General features: G+C 47.2%; 3 protein-coding genes across 6 annotated transcripts; 2 read left to right on the plus strand and 1 right to left on the minus strand.

The window, feature by feature from the left end:
• Nucleotides 1-661: 661 nt before the first annotated feature.
• On the plus strand, nt 662-3,843 carry CRYAB (crystallin alpha B). Its single transcript, XM_039350581.1, has 3 exons — nt 662-1,241; nt 2,749-2,871; nt 3,487-3,843. The coding sequence occupies exons 1-3, from the start codon at nt 1,044-1,046 to the stop codon at nt 3,688-3,690; spliced, it is 525 nt and encodes a 174-aa protein (XP_039206515.1). The 5' UTR covers nt 662-1,043; the 3' UTR covers nt 3,691-3,843.
• CUNH11orf1 (chromosome unknown C11orf1 homolog) lies at nt 3,756-8,469 on the minus strand. 2 transcript variants are annotated; one of them, XM_039350580.1, is made up of 4 exons: nt 8,346-8,469; nt 6,519-6,746; nt 5,533-5,599; nt 3,756-4,275 (listed from the first exon to the last, which is right to left on the minus strand). In XM_039350580.1, exons 2-4 carry the CDS (start codon nt 6,741-6,743, stop codon nt 4,097-4,099), a joined length of 471 nt encoding a protein of 156 aa, XP_039206514.1. In that variant the 5' UTR covers nt 6,744-6,746; nt 8,346-8,469; the 3' UTR covers nt 3,756-4,096. The 2 variants fall into 2 exon arrangements, with proteins under 2 accessions (XP_039206514.1, XP_039206513.1); XM_039350579.1 differs by lacking the exon at nt 8,346-8,469 and adding an exon at nt 7,077-7,489.
• Nucleotides 8,470-8,493: 24 nt separating this feature from the next.
• FDXACB1 (ferredoxin-fold anticodon binding domain containing 1) lies at nt 8,494-12,993 on the plus strand. 3 transcript variants are annotated; one of them, XM_039350574.1, is made up of 6 exons: nt 8,494-9,098; nt 9,209-9,694; nt 9,805-9,961; nt 10,517-10,720; nt 11,265-11,423; nt 11,737-12,993. In XM_039350574.1, exons 2-6 carry the CDS (start codon nt 9,517-9,519, stop codon nt 12,857-12,859), a joined length of 1,821 nt encoding a protein of 606 aa, XP_039206508.1. In that variant the 5' UTR covers nt 8,494-9,098; nt 9,209-9,516; the 3' UTR covers nt 12,860-12,993. The 3 variants fall into 3 exon arrangements, with proteins under 3 accessions (XP_039206508.1, XP_039206507.1, XP_039206509.1); XM_039350573.1 differs by having other exon boundaries at nt 9,423-9,694; XM_039350575.1 differs by having other exon boundaries at nt 9,423-9,694; nt 11,883-12,013.
• The last annotated feature ends 234 nt before the right edge of the window (nt 12,994-13,227 follow it).

The raw sequence follows: 13,227 nt of genomic DNA on the forward strand, positions 1-13,227 counted from the left end.
AATGACCCAGGCTGTGTCCGAAGCCTTCTGGGGAGGCCAGGGGTCTGCAAGAGGAGGGGGGCTTTGGGGAGGAAAGAGGGAAGAAGGAAGGAAGGAGAAGAAGAAAGGTAGTCAGAGAAGAAGGGGAAAAGGAAAGAAGGAAGGAAGGAAGGAAGGAAGGAAGGAAGGAAGGAAGGAAGGAAGGAAGGAAAATAGCAAAGGAAGGAAGAAATGGAAGGGAAGGGGAGGGAGGGAGGGAGGGAGGAAGGAAGGAAGGAAGGAAGAAAGAAAGAAAGGAAGGAAGGAAGGAAGGAAGGAAACAGTTTTGGATCCATTGAATCCAACTTCTAACTACCATCAAAAGTCTTTGCAATATCCCAAGACCAGTTTACCTTTCACCCTTTTGCCGTGAATTCACAACGGAGGTTAGATATTTGGAGTGTGATCCTCCATACCCTTCCTTTCCTTTTCCTTCCCCCCCCCCCTTAAGCTCTCTAACCCAGCGGCCATCACCCTCAAGTGTCACAGTGGTGACCTCATCTGCCAACCCTTGGCAGGCTTTCCTTTCATCTGGCCAAGATGGCTCCACTCCCCCAGGGAGGGAGGTGCCAGGCCCCGAGTCCCTTCCCACGACAGTTCGGCCCAAGAGAAGGAGGCTGCGGTGGGCTGGATGACCCGATGCCAGCCTGATGCCAGCTTCCCTGCACTCTTTCCGAGACAAAAATAGTCAGGCCGGGATTCACGGCCGAAGGAGCAGGAATGCGGATCACGCTGGCAGAGCTTCTTTCTTTTCTTTTCCAGAGACAGGAGGGGGAAGAGAAGCTGTTTCTGCTGACCAGCTAGAATTTCACTGTGTTCTTTTCCATCCGCCATGCGGGCACTGAGACGCCTCTGCCAGCCCCCAGCCAATGGCCGGCTGGAGCGGGCAGAAAAGCAGGATCAGGGATCCCTGACGTCATGGGCCGGGAGGCTTTAGCCAGGGCAGCGCCTGGCAGCAGGGAGCATATAAAGCCAGGCGCTTGGCTCGCCGGCATGCACTGCCACCGGCCGCTTCCTTGGGGGAGATGGACGTCTCCATCCACCACCCCTTCTTCCGCAGACGGCTCTTCCCCGGCGTCTCGCCCAGCCGCCTCTTCGGCCAACATTTTGGGGATCCCGTCATGGAATCCGAACTCTTTGCAGGCAGCTGGCCCCTGGGCTCCTTCCTGGCGAGGCCCTTCGCCTTCAGGAACGCGGGATGGATGGACAGCGGACTTCCCGAGGTAACCCTTGCCCTTGCACCCATGCCAGGGTGCACCTGCTGACCTTTCATGTATTTATTACATTTAAAAAAATTATATAGCCACCCAACTCATTCATGTTGACTCCAGCCGGTTTACAAAGATAAAACCCCAATACGAAACCCCATAAATGCCCAGTCTGCTGGCGACAATAATCACAGCAACCATTTGATGAACTCCGTATCCCTCCGAGGTACCCAGGCCGGATATTGGCAAAACTGCGTCTTTGGGGCTTTTCGAAAGAGCGACAAAGTAGGGGCCAGTCTTATCTCCACAGGGATGATGCTCCACGTGGAGGGAGCCCCCATGGAGGAGGCCCTTCTTCTTGGTCCCAACAGGTGGACCTCCTTAAGAGAGGCAACCCATAACATCTCTTGCTTCCGTGTTCTGGTGGGTCAGTGGGTGTAACTGGGAAGAGAAGGTCCTTCAACTAGCCTGGTCTCAAACCATGGAGGTCGTTAACCTTTGCTCAGTTATTCGTTTCTTTGTGAGGTTTGCATGCAGCAGAGGGAGGGTGTGGGGCTCCATAGCAAAAGCCACTTCATCCGGGGGTTCCTTTTGAGACAGGTTGACCCACAATTCCCATCCTCCCAGCCAGCATCTCTGCTGGCAATCTGGCCCTCTCGTTGCACCAAGGATTCACTTCTTCACAAAATGGGCATCGTTTCTGTCCCTTTTGTTCAGATGCCGGCAGAGGCATCGCTCCTTTCCATGGGACCAGCTCTAAAAGGGCTGGATATTTTCCCCCAAAGACAAGCCCTACCTTGCTTGCTCCTTGCAATCTTAGATCGTGTTAATCTTTTCCATTGGTTTAATTTTAGAGTTTCCTTGTGGTTTTATAGGTTTTTTGATTGGGAGCCACCCAGGCTTGGTTGAAAGATGGGCGGCTATATAAATGTTTTAAATCAAGAAAGAAAACCAGTAAGCCAGACCTCAGAAAGATAAATGAAAAATCAAAGAGGGGGAGGTTAAATTAGAAAAACAAGAACATTTAAAGAAGTGGAAGGCTGGAATGCAACGGGTCAGGTGAGGGGAGAAAGCGTGGAAGTGAGTGATACCGTTTTCTCGGTTTGGGAATGAATATGCAAGTAACCAGAGATGCTGGCTTCACACATCATGCAAAGCCACAAAAAACACTGAGCTAAAGGTGAAGCAAACCCAGGTTTCTCATGTCATCAGAATGTATCTGCTCCTTTTGCACTGATCTTCTTAAACGTATTTGAAAAACCAACCCAATGAGGGAATAGAGAGAGAGATTCATGGCAACTTCCACAAGATGCCTTTGCAAATTTTACAAGGGGTCCAAAGACCCATATCTTTTATTTTTGGCCTCCTCTCTTCCCTTACTGCTATTATTATCATAACTTAGGATTAATTCACTGAAAGCTTGTTACAAGGCCTCACACACGCAGAAGGGTTCTGTGTCTAGAATTTCCTGACTTTGCTAAATACGAAATCTTCTTTCCTAACCCAATCGGTTTGTCCTCAGATGCGTTTGGACAACGATCAGTTTTCCATCAACCTGGACGTGAAGCATTTTTCTCCCGAGGAGCTGAAGGTCAAGGTCTGGGGAGACATGATTGAAGTCCAGGGGAAGCATGAGGAGCGCCAGGTTGGTCTATTCAGGGATGACCCCGTTTGGCACAGCAACAGGAGGCGAAAGGGATTAAATTTGTATGTCACCCATCTCACTCTCCAAAGTGACTCCGGAGAGGTCACACAGCCACAATATCTGCACCTGGGAGGATCACAAAGCGATGTCTGCAACAGGGCATGTTAATTGGCTTATTCTTCCATTTCAAATCAGAGGCAACCAGAGATGAAGTTAATCACGAGCTCAGTTACCAGCCAGGCTGTTTGGGGGTGACTTGCCCAGTTCTCAGGGAGAGGATGGATCTTAAACCAGAAACATAAATTGGAAAGCTGAACACAAGAGCTTTTCAGTTGCAAGATGCTGCTTATTTTATCTATTTATTCATTAGATTTATATCCTGCCTCTATTGCTTTGTAATTCAAAGCAGCGAACATACGTAATACTCCTTCTTCCTCCACCTATGGGTTAGGCTGAGAGAGAGGGACTGGCCCCAAAGTCACCCAGCTGGCTTTTATGCCCAAAGCGGGACTAGAACTCCCAGTCTTCCAGTTTCTAGACCAGCACTTTCACCACTAGACCAAGCAAACTCGCCTACTGACCCTGCACTGCCTTTTCTGCCTTTCCCCCACAAAGGACAGGCAGGGCTCCGTCGCCCGCGAGTTCAGCAGGAAGTACAGAATCCCAGCCGACGTGGACCCCCTCACCATCACCTCCTCCCTCTCTTCGGACGGCATCCTGACGGTGAACGGACCAAGGAAACTCAAGGAGCTTCCGCAGCGCAGCATCCCCGTCACGCGGGAAGAAAGATCGGCCCTCCTGCCAGGACCAAGGAAATAGAGGCCCCTGGAAGGCCTGCCCTTTTCAGCCCGAAGAAAGCCTTTCCCTGGGACAGAAACGGCAAATTGGTTTTTCTTCTTTATTTATCTGTGCAAAGATAGGCACTTTTTACTAACAAATAAACAGGTGGGAGCTTCCCCCCTCAGTCTTCAAGGCCAATTTCAACCTTAGCGAAGGCTCGGTCCTGCACCGAGGGTTTAATCCAGTGGTGGACCTGCTAAGAGAGCCCCACACAAAGCCAGGAAGGAACCAGAACGGAAACACAAAGGTGTGGAGGGTCTCCTGGCATGCATTTCTTTTATTTTAGGAACTTCCGCCCAGCAAGCGGACTTCTAGTCTTCGTGGTAGGGCGAGGAGACCTCCCAGCAGAGATTTCCCCCCCCCCAGGTGATCCTGGAGCAGCAGCCTACTGCTTCAGCGGCGTTTCCTCTGCTGCCTTGGGCTTTCCTTCGGCCAGAGAGCAGACTGCCCTGCCGTGCGGAGGCTCGTAGTCGATCATGTAGCACGACCGAGCGGTGGGCTTGATCGGAGGGGGCTCCAGCTCAGGCTGGTGTCCGGGGAACCAGTGAGGCTCTCGCGTCACCCCTAAGAGTACAGAGAGGAGGAGGAAAGGCATGGGGGCGCATAGGTGTGTGCAGCGGCACGTAGCCCCCACACTGGACCTCCCTGCGGCAACCCAAGGCAGCCCTGACCTGGCCTTTTCCTAGCCAAAGGGCATCCAGAAGGCCAATAAGCTGCCCTGCTTTGCAGGGATTTCAACCCAGGCAGGCCTCGACTTATGACCTCAACTGAGCCCAAAATTACTGTTGGTAAGAGAGACAGTTGTTAAGCAAATTTTGCCCCATTTTACAACCTTTATTGCCACAGTTTTTCAGTGAATGACTGCAGTTGTCTAGTTAGGGACACGGTTGTTGTGATTCTGGCTTCCCCCATCGACCTTGCTTGTCAGAAGGTCGCAAAAGGGGATCACATGACAACCCCCCCCAGGGACACTGCCACCGTCGTAAAGCTGAAGCAGTTGCTAAGTGTACAAATTTTGATCACGGGACTATGGGGAAACTGCAACGGTCATAAGTGTGAAAAACGGTCATAAGTCACTTTTTTCAGTCTGTTGTAACTTCAAGCAGTCGCTAAACAAATCACTGTAAGTCGAGGACTACCTGCAGTTAGCTGCCTACTTTCCTATCTCCTGGGCTTTGGGAAAATCACACCTGGGCCCTTAGGCCAGCCTGGGATTTGGACTCCTGAGGGGGCTTAACTGGAGTCCCCCAAACCAAGAAATGCTGGGAAGAGGGAGGAGCAACAGCTCCCTTGCACACCTGGGTGTGTTTCACTGACTGTCCCAGGGTGCACCTGAGGTCCCCCGCACCCCGAGTCTTGGCTTGCGATATTGACTGTCTCTGATCTGACCCCCTGGGGCTTCTCGGCTCCCGTGCTATCGATGCTTGTGTCTGTCTTATTTCAACTCTTCTGCTACAAATCTTTTTGGAGATATAAATATAAATATATACGTAGGTCTTTGGTTGTTCGGGTTTTCTCCCGCGTAAAATTGGAAGTGTCTTGGCGACGTTTCGACGAAGTCCCATTCGTCATCTTCAGGCTGGTGTTTTCAGCTTCGTGCTTCGAGCAGCTGCTCGAAGCACGAAGCTGAAAACACCAGCCTGAAGATGACGAATGGGACTTCGTCGAAACGTCGTCAAGACACTTCCAATTTTACGCGGGAGAAAACCCGAACAACCAAAGACCTACATACAAACACCCGCGAAAACCTCAGAAAATAAATATATACATATATACAAGCCCTGGGTCTCCTGGCTGCGTCTTTTAGTTTTGTACACCTACTTCTTAATCTGCGAGGCATTTCCTTGGAATAGTCTGACCCGTACGTGGACTCGAAATAGTGACCGTACTGAAAGGGAAAGTCCAGGGTCAGTGCACGCTTCATTCAGAAGGCCGTTTCATTCCCTCCAGCCCAACCTTCAAGAGGAAAGGCATTGACCCCTCCCCCAAAGCAAACTGTGACCAACAGAACTTTAGTCAACATAGCGGAAGATGAGGAGTATGACGAGATAACATCCAAATTCCTGAACTCAGAGCTTAGCCTGGCTGGTTTCAAGTAGTTTGCTGCCAAAAAAAAATAAAATAAAAATGTGCGCACGAAAATAACCCAGGAACTGAAGAGAGCAAACAGGACCCAATAATAACAGGCAGAATGTGCTCTACAAGGTTTTTCAGGATGCTCGATTTCTTGAAGTGACTTTTTGTTTAGACTGGAGGCTGTGCAGATCCAGGAATGTTTAAATATCATCTCAAGGGCTATTGTTTTATTATATTGGAGTTCTACTTGTCTCCTAAAGGGCCTAGAGAACTGCTTCTAATGGCCTTTTTTTTCCACCTTTTATTCACATCACGTGGCAGGTTAGGCTGAAACAGAACTCACAGAGCACAAAATTTTAAGTGTGGATTTTCTGGGTTTTGCATGAACCCCCTCTGTGAACCCCATCTACGGTGGCTTGAAAAACCATGATTTATGGTAAGTTATTCAACAAACCATGGTTTGAAACAAGTGTTGGGTGGGTACAATGCGTGAACTCAGCTGCTGTCTGCCCTACATGGCCCTACATGGGTCCTGAAGGCTGGGCTTCAGACATTGGCATATTATAAAATGCCCTTTATAATGGTGTTCCCTAGCTGGGTCATGAAACGTCTGTAAGAAAATAACCAAGCTCAGAGACCACCAAGGATCCCGCAAAGAATTATAAAAAGCCCCCAAAGCACTTGATAATTAGCAATGGCCCTTTTCAACCCTGTTCAGATGGCAGTCTGACCTGGGAAGGAAGAGGTTTGAGTTGCCTCCTTTTCTGGATATCGTAACGCTCCTCATTCCAGTTCCCCAAGAGGGTTTTGTTGGTATACATGTCCTCATTGGTGGTGCACCTCCACCCATACTGGAAGAACTTGGATGTGCTGTTCCAGTCTGTCCACACCTCCCCGTGGCCGTCTGCGTGGAGCAAGCAGCCATGAAGAGGGTTAAAGAAGCACGACAGGGACATGTCCTGAGAGGAGAGAGAAAAACAGGCCAAGGGTTGTAGAGAGCACATCAAGAGAGCCCTTACAAGTGGCCCTCGACTTAGAGGCATTCATTCAGCAAACATTCAAAGTTAACAACAACGCCCCCCCCCAAAGTGACGTACGACTGGTCCTCGCATTTACAACCCCACGTGATTTAAATTCAGGTGCTTGGTAAGTGGCATCTACGAGTAAGTCGTTGACTTGAGCCCAAAATTTCTGTTGTTACATTTCTTGAATTAAAAGGAAAAGGGGAATTTTCCCAACACTTCAGCCTGGAACGGTGAGAAATCTGGACGCTCAGCAGCCAGAAATACCTCAGAATCAGAAGTTGTAGTGCTAATGTTGGAACTACTGGTTTCGTCCAAATCCCACATTTTCTTGCCAGTTTTCCCGTTCTCAGTTGGAAGATCTCAGAAAAATGGAACACCTCAGTGACCTGGGTGTGAAAGCTATCAATGGCTTTTAAAAGTGCCAAGGGGATGAGGACCTGGAGCAGGCAGCCAAAAAACCCCTAATTTGCTTAGTTTGTGATGTAATCTCCTCATCATGGGCTAGGGCTGACGTCACTGTCCTCAGCTGGGATAAGAGGCTTTTATCCCAAACTGCATCTTGCCAAGAGAGGTGGGCACTAAGAGCTTTGGCCCCTTTGCCCACCAGCGTGGCATGACTATGTCCCAGTCTCTTTTCTGCCGTGTCTTCATGTTGTTACTTTTTTCTTGCCCATCATCCACGAGCGAAGAGACATCTAGTCTTGTCCCTGATGTAAAGCGGTCAAAGGCAGGGAGTGGGAAGGGGGGGGGGCAGGAGAGGGATGGCAATGGGGCCAGCCACCTTCTTGCCTTCCTGCTGATGGGGGGGGGGGGCAGAGAAGTCCCAAGGGCACCTCCAAATAGCTGATTAAATGCACTCCCTTCAGTCAGAAGGTGGCTCAAAGTACTGCTATAATTTACTGTGTATGGGTTTTTTTCATATTGTAATTGTTTTTTAGGATAGGCTGGCAAATTGTTTTGATTTTGCGGACACTGATAGGGTCTTGGGAACCCCCAGGGACCCTTGGGCCACGCTTTAAGAAGCTCCACCTTAGAGGAAGAACTTTTGGTCAAGAACCCTGTATTTCACCCGCCATTCCTCGGAAAAAGGCGGACTAAATGCTCTGTAGGGGTACTGTCCAGCTCTAAGATCCCCTCCCCTTCCTCCCTTCCTATTTTTCCTCCCTCTGTAGTCTTTCTTTCTCTCTCCTTCCTTCGCTCCCTCCCTTCCTTGTCCCCTCCTTATCCCCTTCCTTCTCTTTCTACTTTCCCTCCCTCCCTTCTTCATTTCCCTCACTTTCTCTATCCTTCCTTCCTTTTTCTTATTTCCCTCTCACTCCTTCTCTATCTATCCCTCCCTCCCTTCCTTTCCTTCCTTCCTTTTTTTGGAGGGGGAGAGGAAAAAAGAAGAGAGAGAGAGCTCCTGAACATGGAGGCTCCATACACACCCCTAGGCTACCGTCTCACCCTTCCCAAGGAGTGACCCCCCCCACACACACGAGAATAAGCCTAATAGTAGCAGTAATAGTAGAAATAAATTCGCCCCCCCCCCACCTGCCGAAGGCGCCCCGTCAAGAAAGCCTCGGAAAACCCGAAAGGGGCGGGGGAGGAGGGAGGGGGGAGCCGTTCCTATGGCAATCGCAGAAGCCGCGCGCCGGGAGAGGGAGGGAAACGCTCGCGCCGGAAGTGACGTATAAAACGCTCGACCGCGCTTCGGAGCCCCCGTGGAAGCGGGCCGGCTGGGAAAGAGGAGGAGGAAGCGGAAGCGGAAGCGAGTGGGGAAATTCCGGATAGTCTTGCAATATTTTTATCCTTTTTTCCGCCCTCCTTTCCGTGAATTTGTTTTGTAAAAGGGTTGGCCAGAAGGGAATTTGGAAGGGGGGGGGATAAAAATGGATTAGCTGCCATTTACGCCCCCTTCTAGGTGTGACGCTCCTCTAGTCTTGCCGCACCCATCATCCCCAGCGAGGGGGGGGTCTGTCCTTTTCTTTCCTCTCCCAAAGAATCAAGAATGTAATAGTGAAAAGAATGTTAATATAATAATTTGCAATAGCATAATATAACATTGGCCCCTGGGGTGTGCTTTGAAAGAAAGCAGCGGAATTAAATCATAGGCTCCCAGGGCTGGAAGGGACCTAGGAGGTCACCTAGTCCAACCCCCTGTTCAAGGCGGAAGGCCTCATCCTCATAAATAATTGTCCAATTTTTTTCTTGAAAACCTCCAGCGATGAAGCGACCACAACTCTGGGAGGCAAAACTGTTCCATTGATTAATTGTTCTTGCTCTCAGGAAATTCCTCATTTCCAGGTTGGATTTTCCTTTGATCAGCTTCCATCCATTGCTTCTTGTATCCACCTATTGCTTCTTGTGCAAAAGCAACCTAGACTGTTTTTACCTCCTTGGTTTCATTCCTGTAGCATCCCTGGAGGTAGTCTTGGCAGAGACCCAAGATGTTTCACATCCAGGAGGAGCCCTTCCTGCAACTTTTGGGGCACAGCTCCCCAGCTTGCTTGCTGTGAGCCATGCTGGCTGACCATGAGTGATGCTTGGTTGCTTCTCTGCTATAGAATGAGGGATTTGATGAATTTCGGAGCTTGCATCTCCTTGTTTCCTCTTTCAAAAATGATTCAGGTGATTACCTCAGGAGCAACAGACTAAAGGAGCAGAGTCCCCTGAAGTCTTCTACAATCCAGACTCTGGCTGTTGACAGTGACCATTTGTCTCCATGCAGCATCAACAAGCACATTTCCTACTGGTTGGGGAAGGAAACTTTTCCTTCTCGGTCCATTTGTACAAAGAAAGAGGCTGTGATACTCATATTATTGCAACCTGCTATGGTAGTGAAGAGTCTGTATCTGAACAAGCTTTCACTAAATCCAATGTACAATTTCTGAGAGACAAAGGTAAATGATGTGTATGGATGTGGGGGGAAGTATTTTCATTGCACTTTTGTTATCCTTATATTTTGTTCACCTGGAAAAATTCAACTATTAAATTCTGCATTATTATTCAGGTGCTGAAATCTACTTTTCTGTCAACTGCACAAAACTGAAGGAATACTTCTTGCCAGCTATGAGGAATTTTGACCGTATTTATTTTAATTTCCCCCATTGTGGAAAAAAGGCTGGAATAAAAAAGAACAGGGAACTTCTTGCTAAGTTTTTCTGCAGGTGAGACAAAGCAAGGCTGTGTACTTTGTCCTGTTACATATGTGTGTGTGTGTGCCTTTGTTTTGAACTACCATAGAAACCTTAAGATACAAATGTTGAGATGTTAGAGCTACATTTTGATCCTCCCAACAGGCATATCTTTGTTACTCTTAAGAGCTTTGTGCAAAGAGCTACAGGATTGTATGGGCAAAGGAAATATCAATTGAGGATGTCTGTGGCTTTGGTTCTTGATGTTGGTATCCCTGTATGCAACTATTTCATCCACCTCCAGTAGCAAAGATTTTTGTGCAAAACAATGTTTCAGAAGTCTCTTGAAAAGACTACTCTGGAGTTGTTTTTCTTTTCCTTAAAAAAAAGTTCTGAAAAAAACAGAAGTGAAGTGAGGTTAGCTTCAAAATTATTCATTTTTCCTCTTCAAGAACACTTTTCACATTTTTCACTTCCCTGTAATTATTAAAAACAATATAATAGATTTCTTGAAAACAACTAAAAAAACCTGACAACTTGCTACATTAGCTGCAAGGCAATGTTACCCCTCTTTTTTATTTGTTCCAGCTGTGCAGATGTTTTGGCAGAGAAAGGAGACATCCATGTGGCACTTTGCAGAGGACAAGGAGGAACCCTTGCAGACCAGCCAGTGCGTGAGTGGCACAACAGCTGGCAAGTTGTGGCGATGGCAGCAGAAGCAGGATTTATCTTGAGTGGCATTGAGCCATTTAATATCAAAGACGTTGGTGGATATAAATGTACCGGCTACAGGTAAGGTGTGCTTGATCCTATCCAGGTGCCATCTTGGCTGTTGCCCGAGAAAGTGCCTTATTACCAAATGCTCCTACGTATCTCTTTTGGGAAGCATCATGCAAATTCTGTGGATGACAACTGCACATACAGGATTTATTTCTTATAAAACTTATATGTCTCATATTTAAATTTCTATTACCTGTAGCAAAAAAGATTTATGACCCTGTTGGTTTTCAGGCCTTTGTGGGAGCAAGTTTATTGAAGGAACAGAATAAATTTCCAGTAAAATCCTATACAAATTTTGGGAATAATCAGATCTATACAGCCTTCCTTAACTGAATTCTTTCTGTATATGTGGAACTACGCTCTTTTGTCTCACAAAGATTGTTCTTCTAACTGTTGACATCTTTCAGCATGAATCTTGCCTGGTGTTTCAGCCAACCCAACATTTGCCTTCTGGATTTTGGATTCCATCTTAATTTGCTTTCAGTTGGTTCAGCTAATTGTACAAATGAAAGGCATTGACTTTATTTGCCTCCAAACTTCTCTGCTTTCTTTGTAGGAATCAGGATAAATCTTTCCACATGGAAGGCGCTGTGAATCACGTATTCACCCGGAGTGTGCCATTTTTGCATTCTCAACCTTTGATTTGCAAAGCGGAGCTGGAAGGCAAACTCATGTCCTGCGAAATTCCACAGATATTCCTAGATAAGATAAAGAGGTATGCGGCAGAATTTCCAGAACCTTTGAGTCTGATCTCTGCATAATGTAATCAATCCCTTGGCTGATGAGTGTGCTTTTAAATGGAACACTTAAGGGGGGGGGGGATGTCTACATTTCCTTTAATGTCCAGATGCCTTTTGTATTGACATCTGAGAAACTAAGATAACGCTAACAAATAGGCTAAAAATCGTAACATTCTTTCACATTTACTGCTCCATCAATAATTTGCTTTTTTTGAAGATAAAACATTTGAGGTTAGTGGCTTGCCTTGTTTAATACTTTTTTCCTAATATTTTTATAATCTGAATTAGGAACTACTTAGATATTAATTCAAAGCATCCTGTGAGAACTATAAATGAAAAACTAATTGACCACCTCGGCAGATCCTTCACAGTTCAGAAGGTGAATTCTTCATTTCCCTTGGTATTCAAAGACCGTTCTGCTTCTCCTTCATCAGATGCCTTTTGGATGGTTCCTGTTGCCAAAAATCACCCCGAAATTAAATCTGTGGCTTCTAAAAGTGACACAGGAACTGATGAGGATGATGATTTGAGTTGGACCTTGGGACAATATTACCTTCGACCTTCCCTGTTGGTTTTTCTCCATTCTATTATAAAGCAGAGAGACTTTTCTCCTCAGACTTTGTTGGCCCTCAGTGGACTGGCTTTTAGAAAATGTAAAATTTCTGTTCATGATCCTCCTATTTTTCACGAGGCCATCTTCGTCTGTGCAGTTAAGGAAGATGTAGAAGATGCACAGCTCCTGACTGAAAGTCTCGTAGATACATTAAACTCTTTACTCCGATCATCGGATGTTAAGTTGGACTCTCTGAACCAAGAGCCAGAAAACAGTCAACAGAATACTTTTCTATCTTCTTCAGAACCATTTCTACACAACCCAAAATACGCTGTGACCGTAAGCTGCCAGGATTTTTATTCTGGCCCAAAGGAGTTTCATGTCGGGACAATAAGTACCATTCCGTGGCAACTTTCAAGCCTTAATCAAAACATTGTTTGCATTTCTTTGAACCTCGATCTTCTGGCGATGTGCGTATGTGGCATTTCTGACTGGCGGATGCTCTGGACTTCGGACGAGCGTTTTGCAAACCAGTTTTTGGGGGGCCATTTAGGCGTTTTCCAGAACTTTTCCCTCTACCCACCATCCTACGTGCACGACATCAGCTTCTGGGTTCCAGATGCAGAAACATTCCATGAAATCCAGTTCCATATCATCGCCAGGCGTGTGTCTCTGGACACAGTTGTGTCTATCCAGCTGCTTGACCGTTTTCAGTACCCGGGGGCGACACAGACCAGCCTCTGCTACAGACTCACTTACCAGTCTTGCGACAAAGCGCTCGGTGGCCCCCAGGCGGCTGCCATGCAGATGGAGCTTAGGGAAGAACTGCAGCGTTGCCTCCGGGTGGTTGTTAGGTAGGAGGACCTGCTTGGCAGGGTCGGTGTTGGCAAGAGGAGGAGGGAGAGGAGTTGTATGTGATCGCCGCCTTGAGTTATTTATAAAAAAAACAAAGCTGGAATTTAAATAAAATAAAGGACAAAAATTTTCCCGAAGAGCAGATTTTGTTTGTTTGATATCTATTTGTTTGTTTGTTTGTTTGTTTAACCAAGCAGCACTGCTGCATTAAAAAAAAGCATAACCTAGATAAAACCTTGCAGCAGTAACATTCTTTGCCCTGCAATAAATAGGGTGCAGCAGTGGAGAAAACCAATCTTGGGGAAGGCAGTTTACTTTAGGGGACGGAGGGAACGTTCAGCACGCAAATGAGATTGGAGCTCTTCCCACTA

Source organism: Crotalus tigris, unplaced genomic scaffold, assembly GCF_016545835.1.
Source record: "Crotalus tigris isolate CLP2741 ecotype Arizona unplaced genomic scaffold, ASM1654583v1 scf7180000018340.3345759, whole genome shotgun sequence".
NCBI classification, from domain to species: Eukaryota; Metazoa; Chordata; class Lepidosauria; order Squamata; family Viperidae; genus Crotalus; species Crotalus tigris.

Excerpts from the sequence above, each read along its gene's own strand:
- CUNH11orf1 (XM_039350579.1), bottom strand. The coding sequence starts at position 7,136 with ATGTGGGATTTGGACGAAACCAGTAGTTCCAACATTAGCACTACAACT. Across the intron at positions 5,600-6,518 it reads TCAAACCTCTTCCTTCCCAG|TACGGTCACTATTTCGAGTC; the intron begins GTCAGACTGCCA and ends TTTCCCTTTCAG. Across the intron at positions 4,276-5,532 it reads AATGCCTCGCAGATTAAGAA|GGGTGACGCGAGAGCCTCAC; the intron begins GTAGGTGTACAA and ends CTGTACTCTTAG.
- CRYAB (XM_039350581.1), top strand. The coding sequence starts at position 1,044 with ATGGACGTCTCCATCCACCACCCCTTCTTCCGCAGACGGCTCTTCCCC. Across the intron at positions 1,242-2,748 it reads TGGACAGCGGACTTCCCGAG|ATGCGTTTGGACAACGATCA; the intron begins GTAACCCTTGCC and ends GTTTGTCCTCAG. Across the intron at positions 2,872-3,486 it reads GGAAGCATGAGGAGCGCCAG|GACAGGCAGGGCTCCGTCGC; the intron begins GTTGGTCTATTC and ends TCCCCCACAAAG.
- FDXACB1 (XM_039350574.1), top strand. The coding sequence starts at position 9,517 with ATGCAGCATCAACAAGCACATTTCCTACTGGTTGGGGAAGGAAACTTT. Across the intron at positions 10,721-11,264 it reads TATAAATGTACCGGCTACAG|GAATCAGGATAAATCTTTCC; the intron begins GTAAGGTGTGCT and ends CTTTCTTTGTAG. Across the intron at positions 11,424-11,736 it reads TTCCTAGATAAGATAAAGAG|GAACTACTTAGATATTAATT; the intron begins GTATGCGGCAGA and ends AATCTGAATTAG.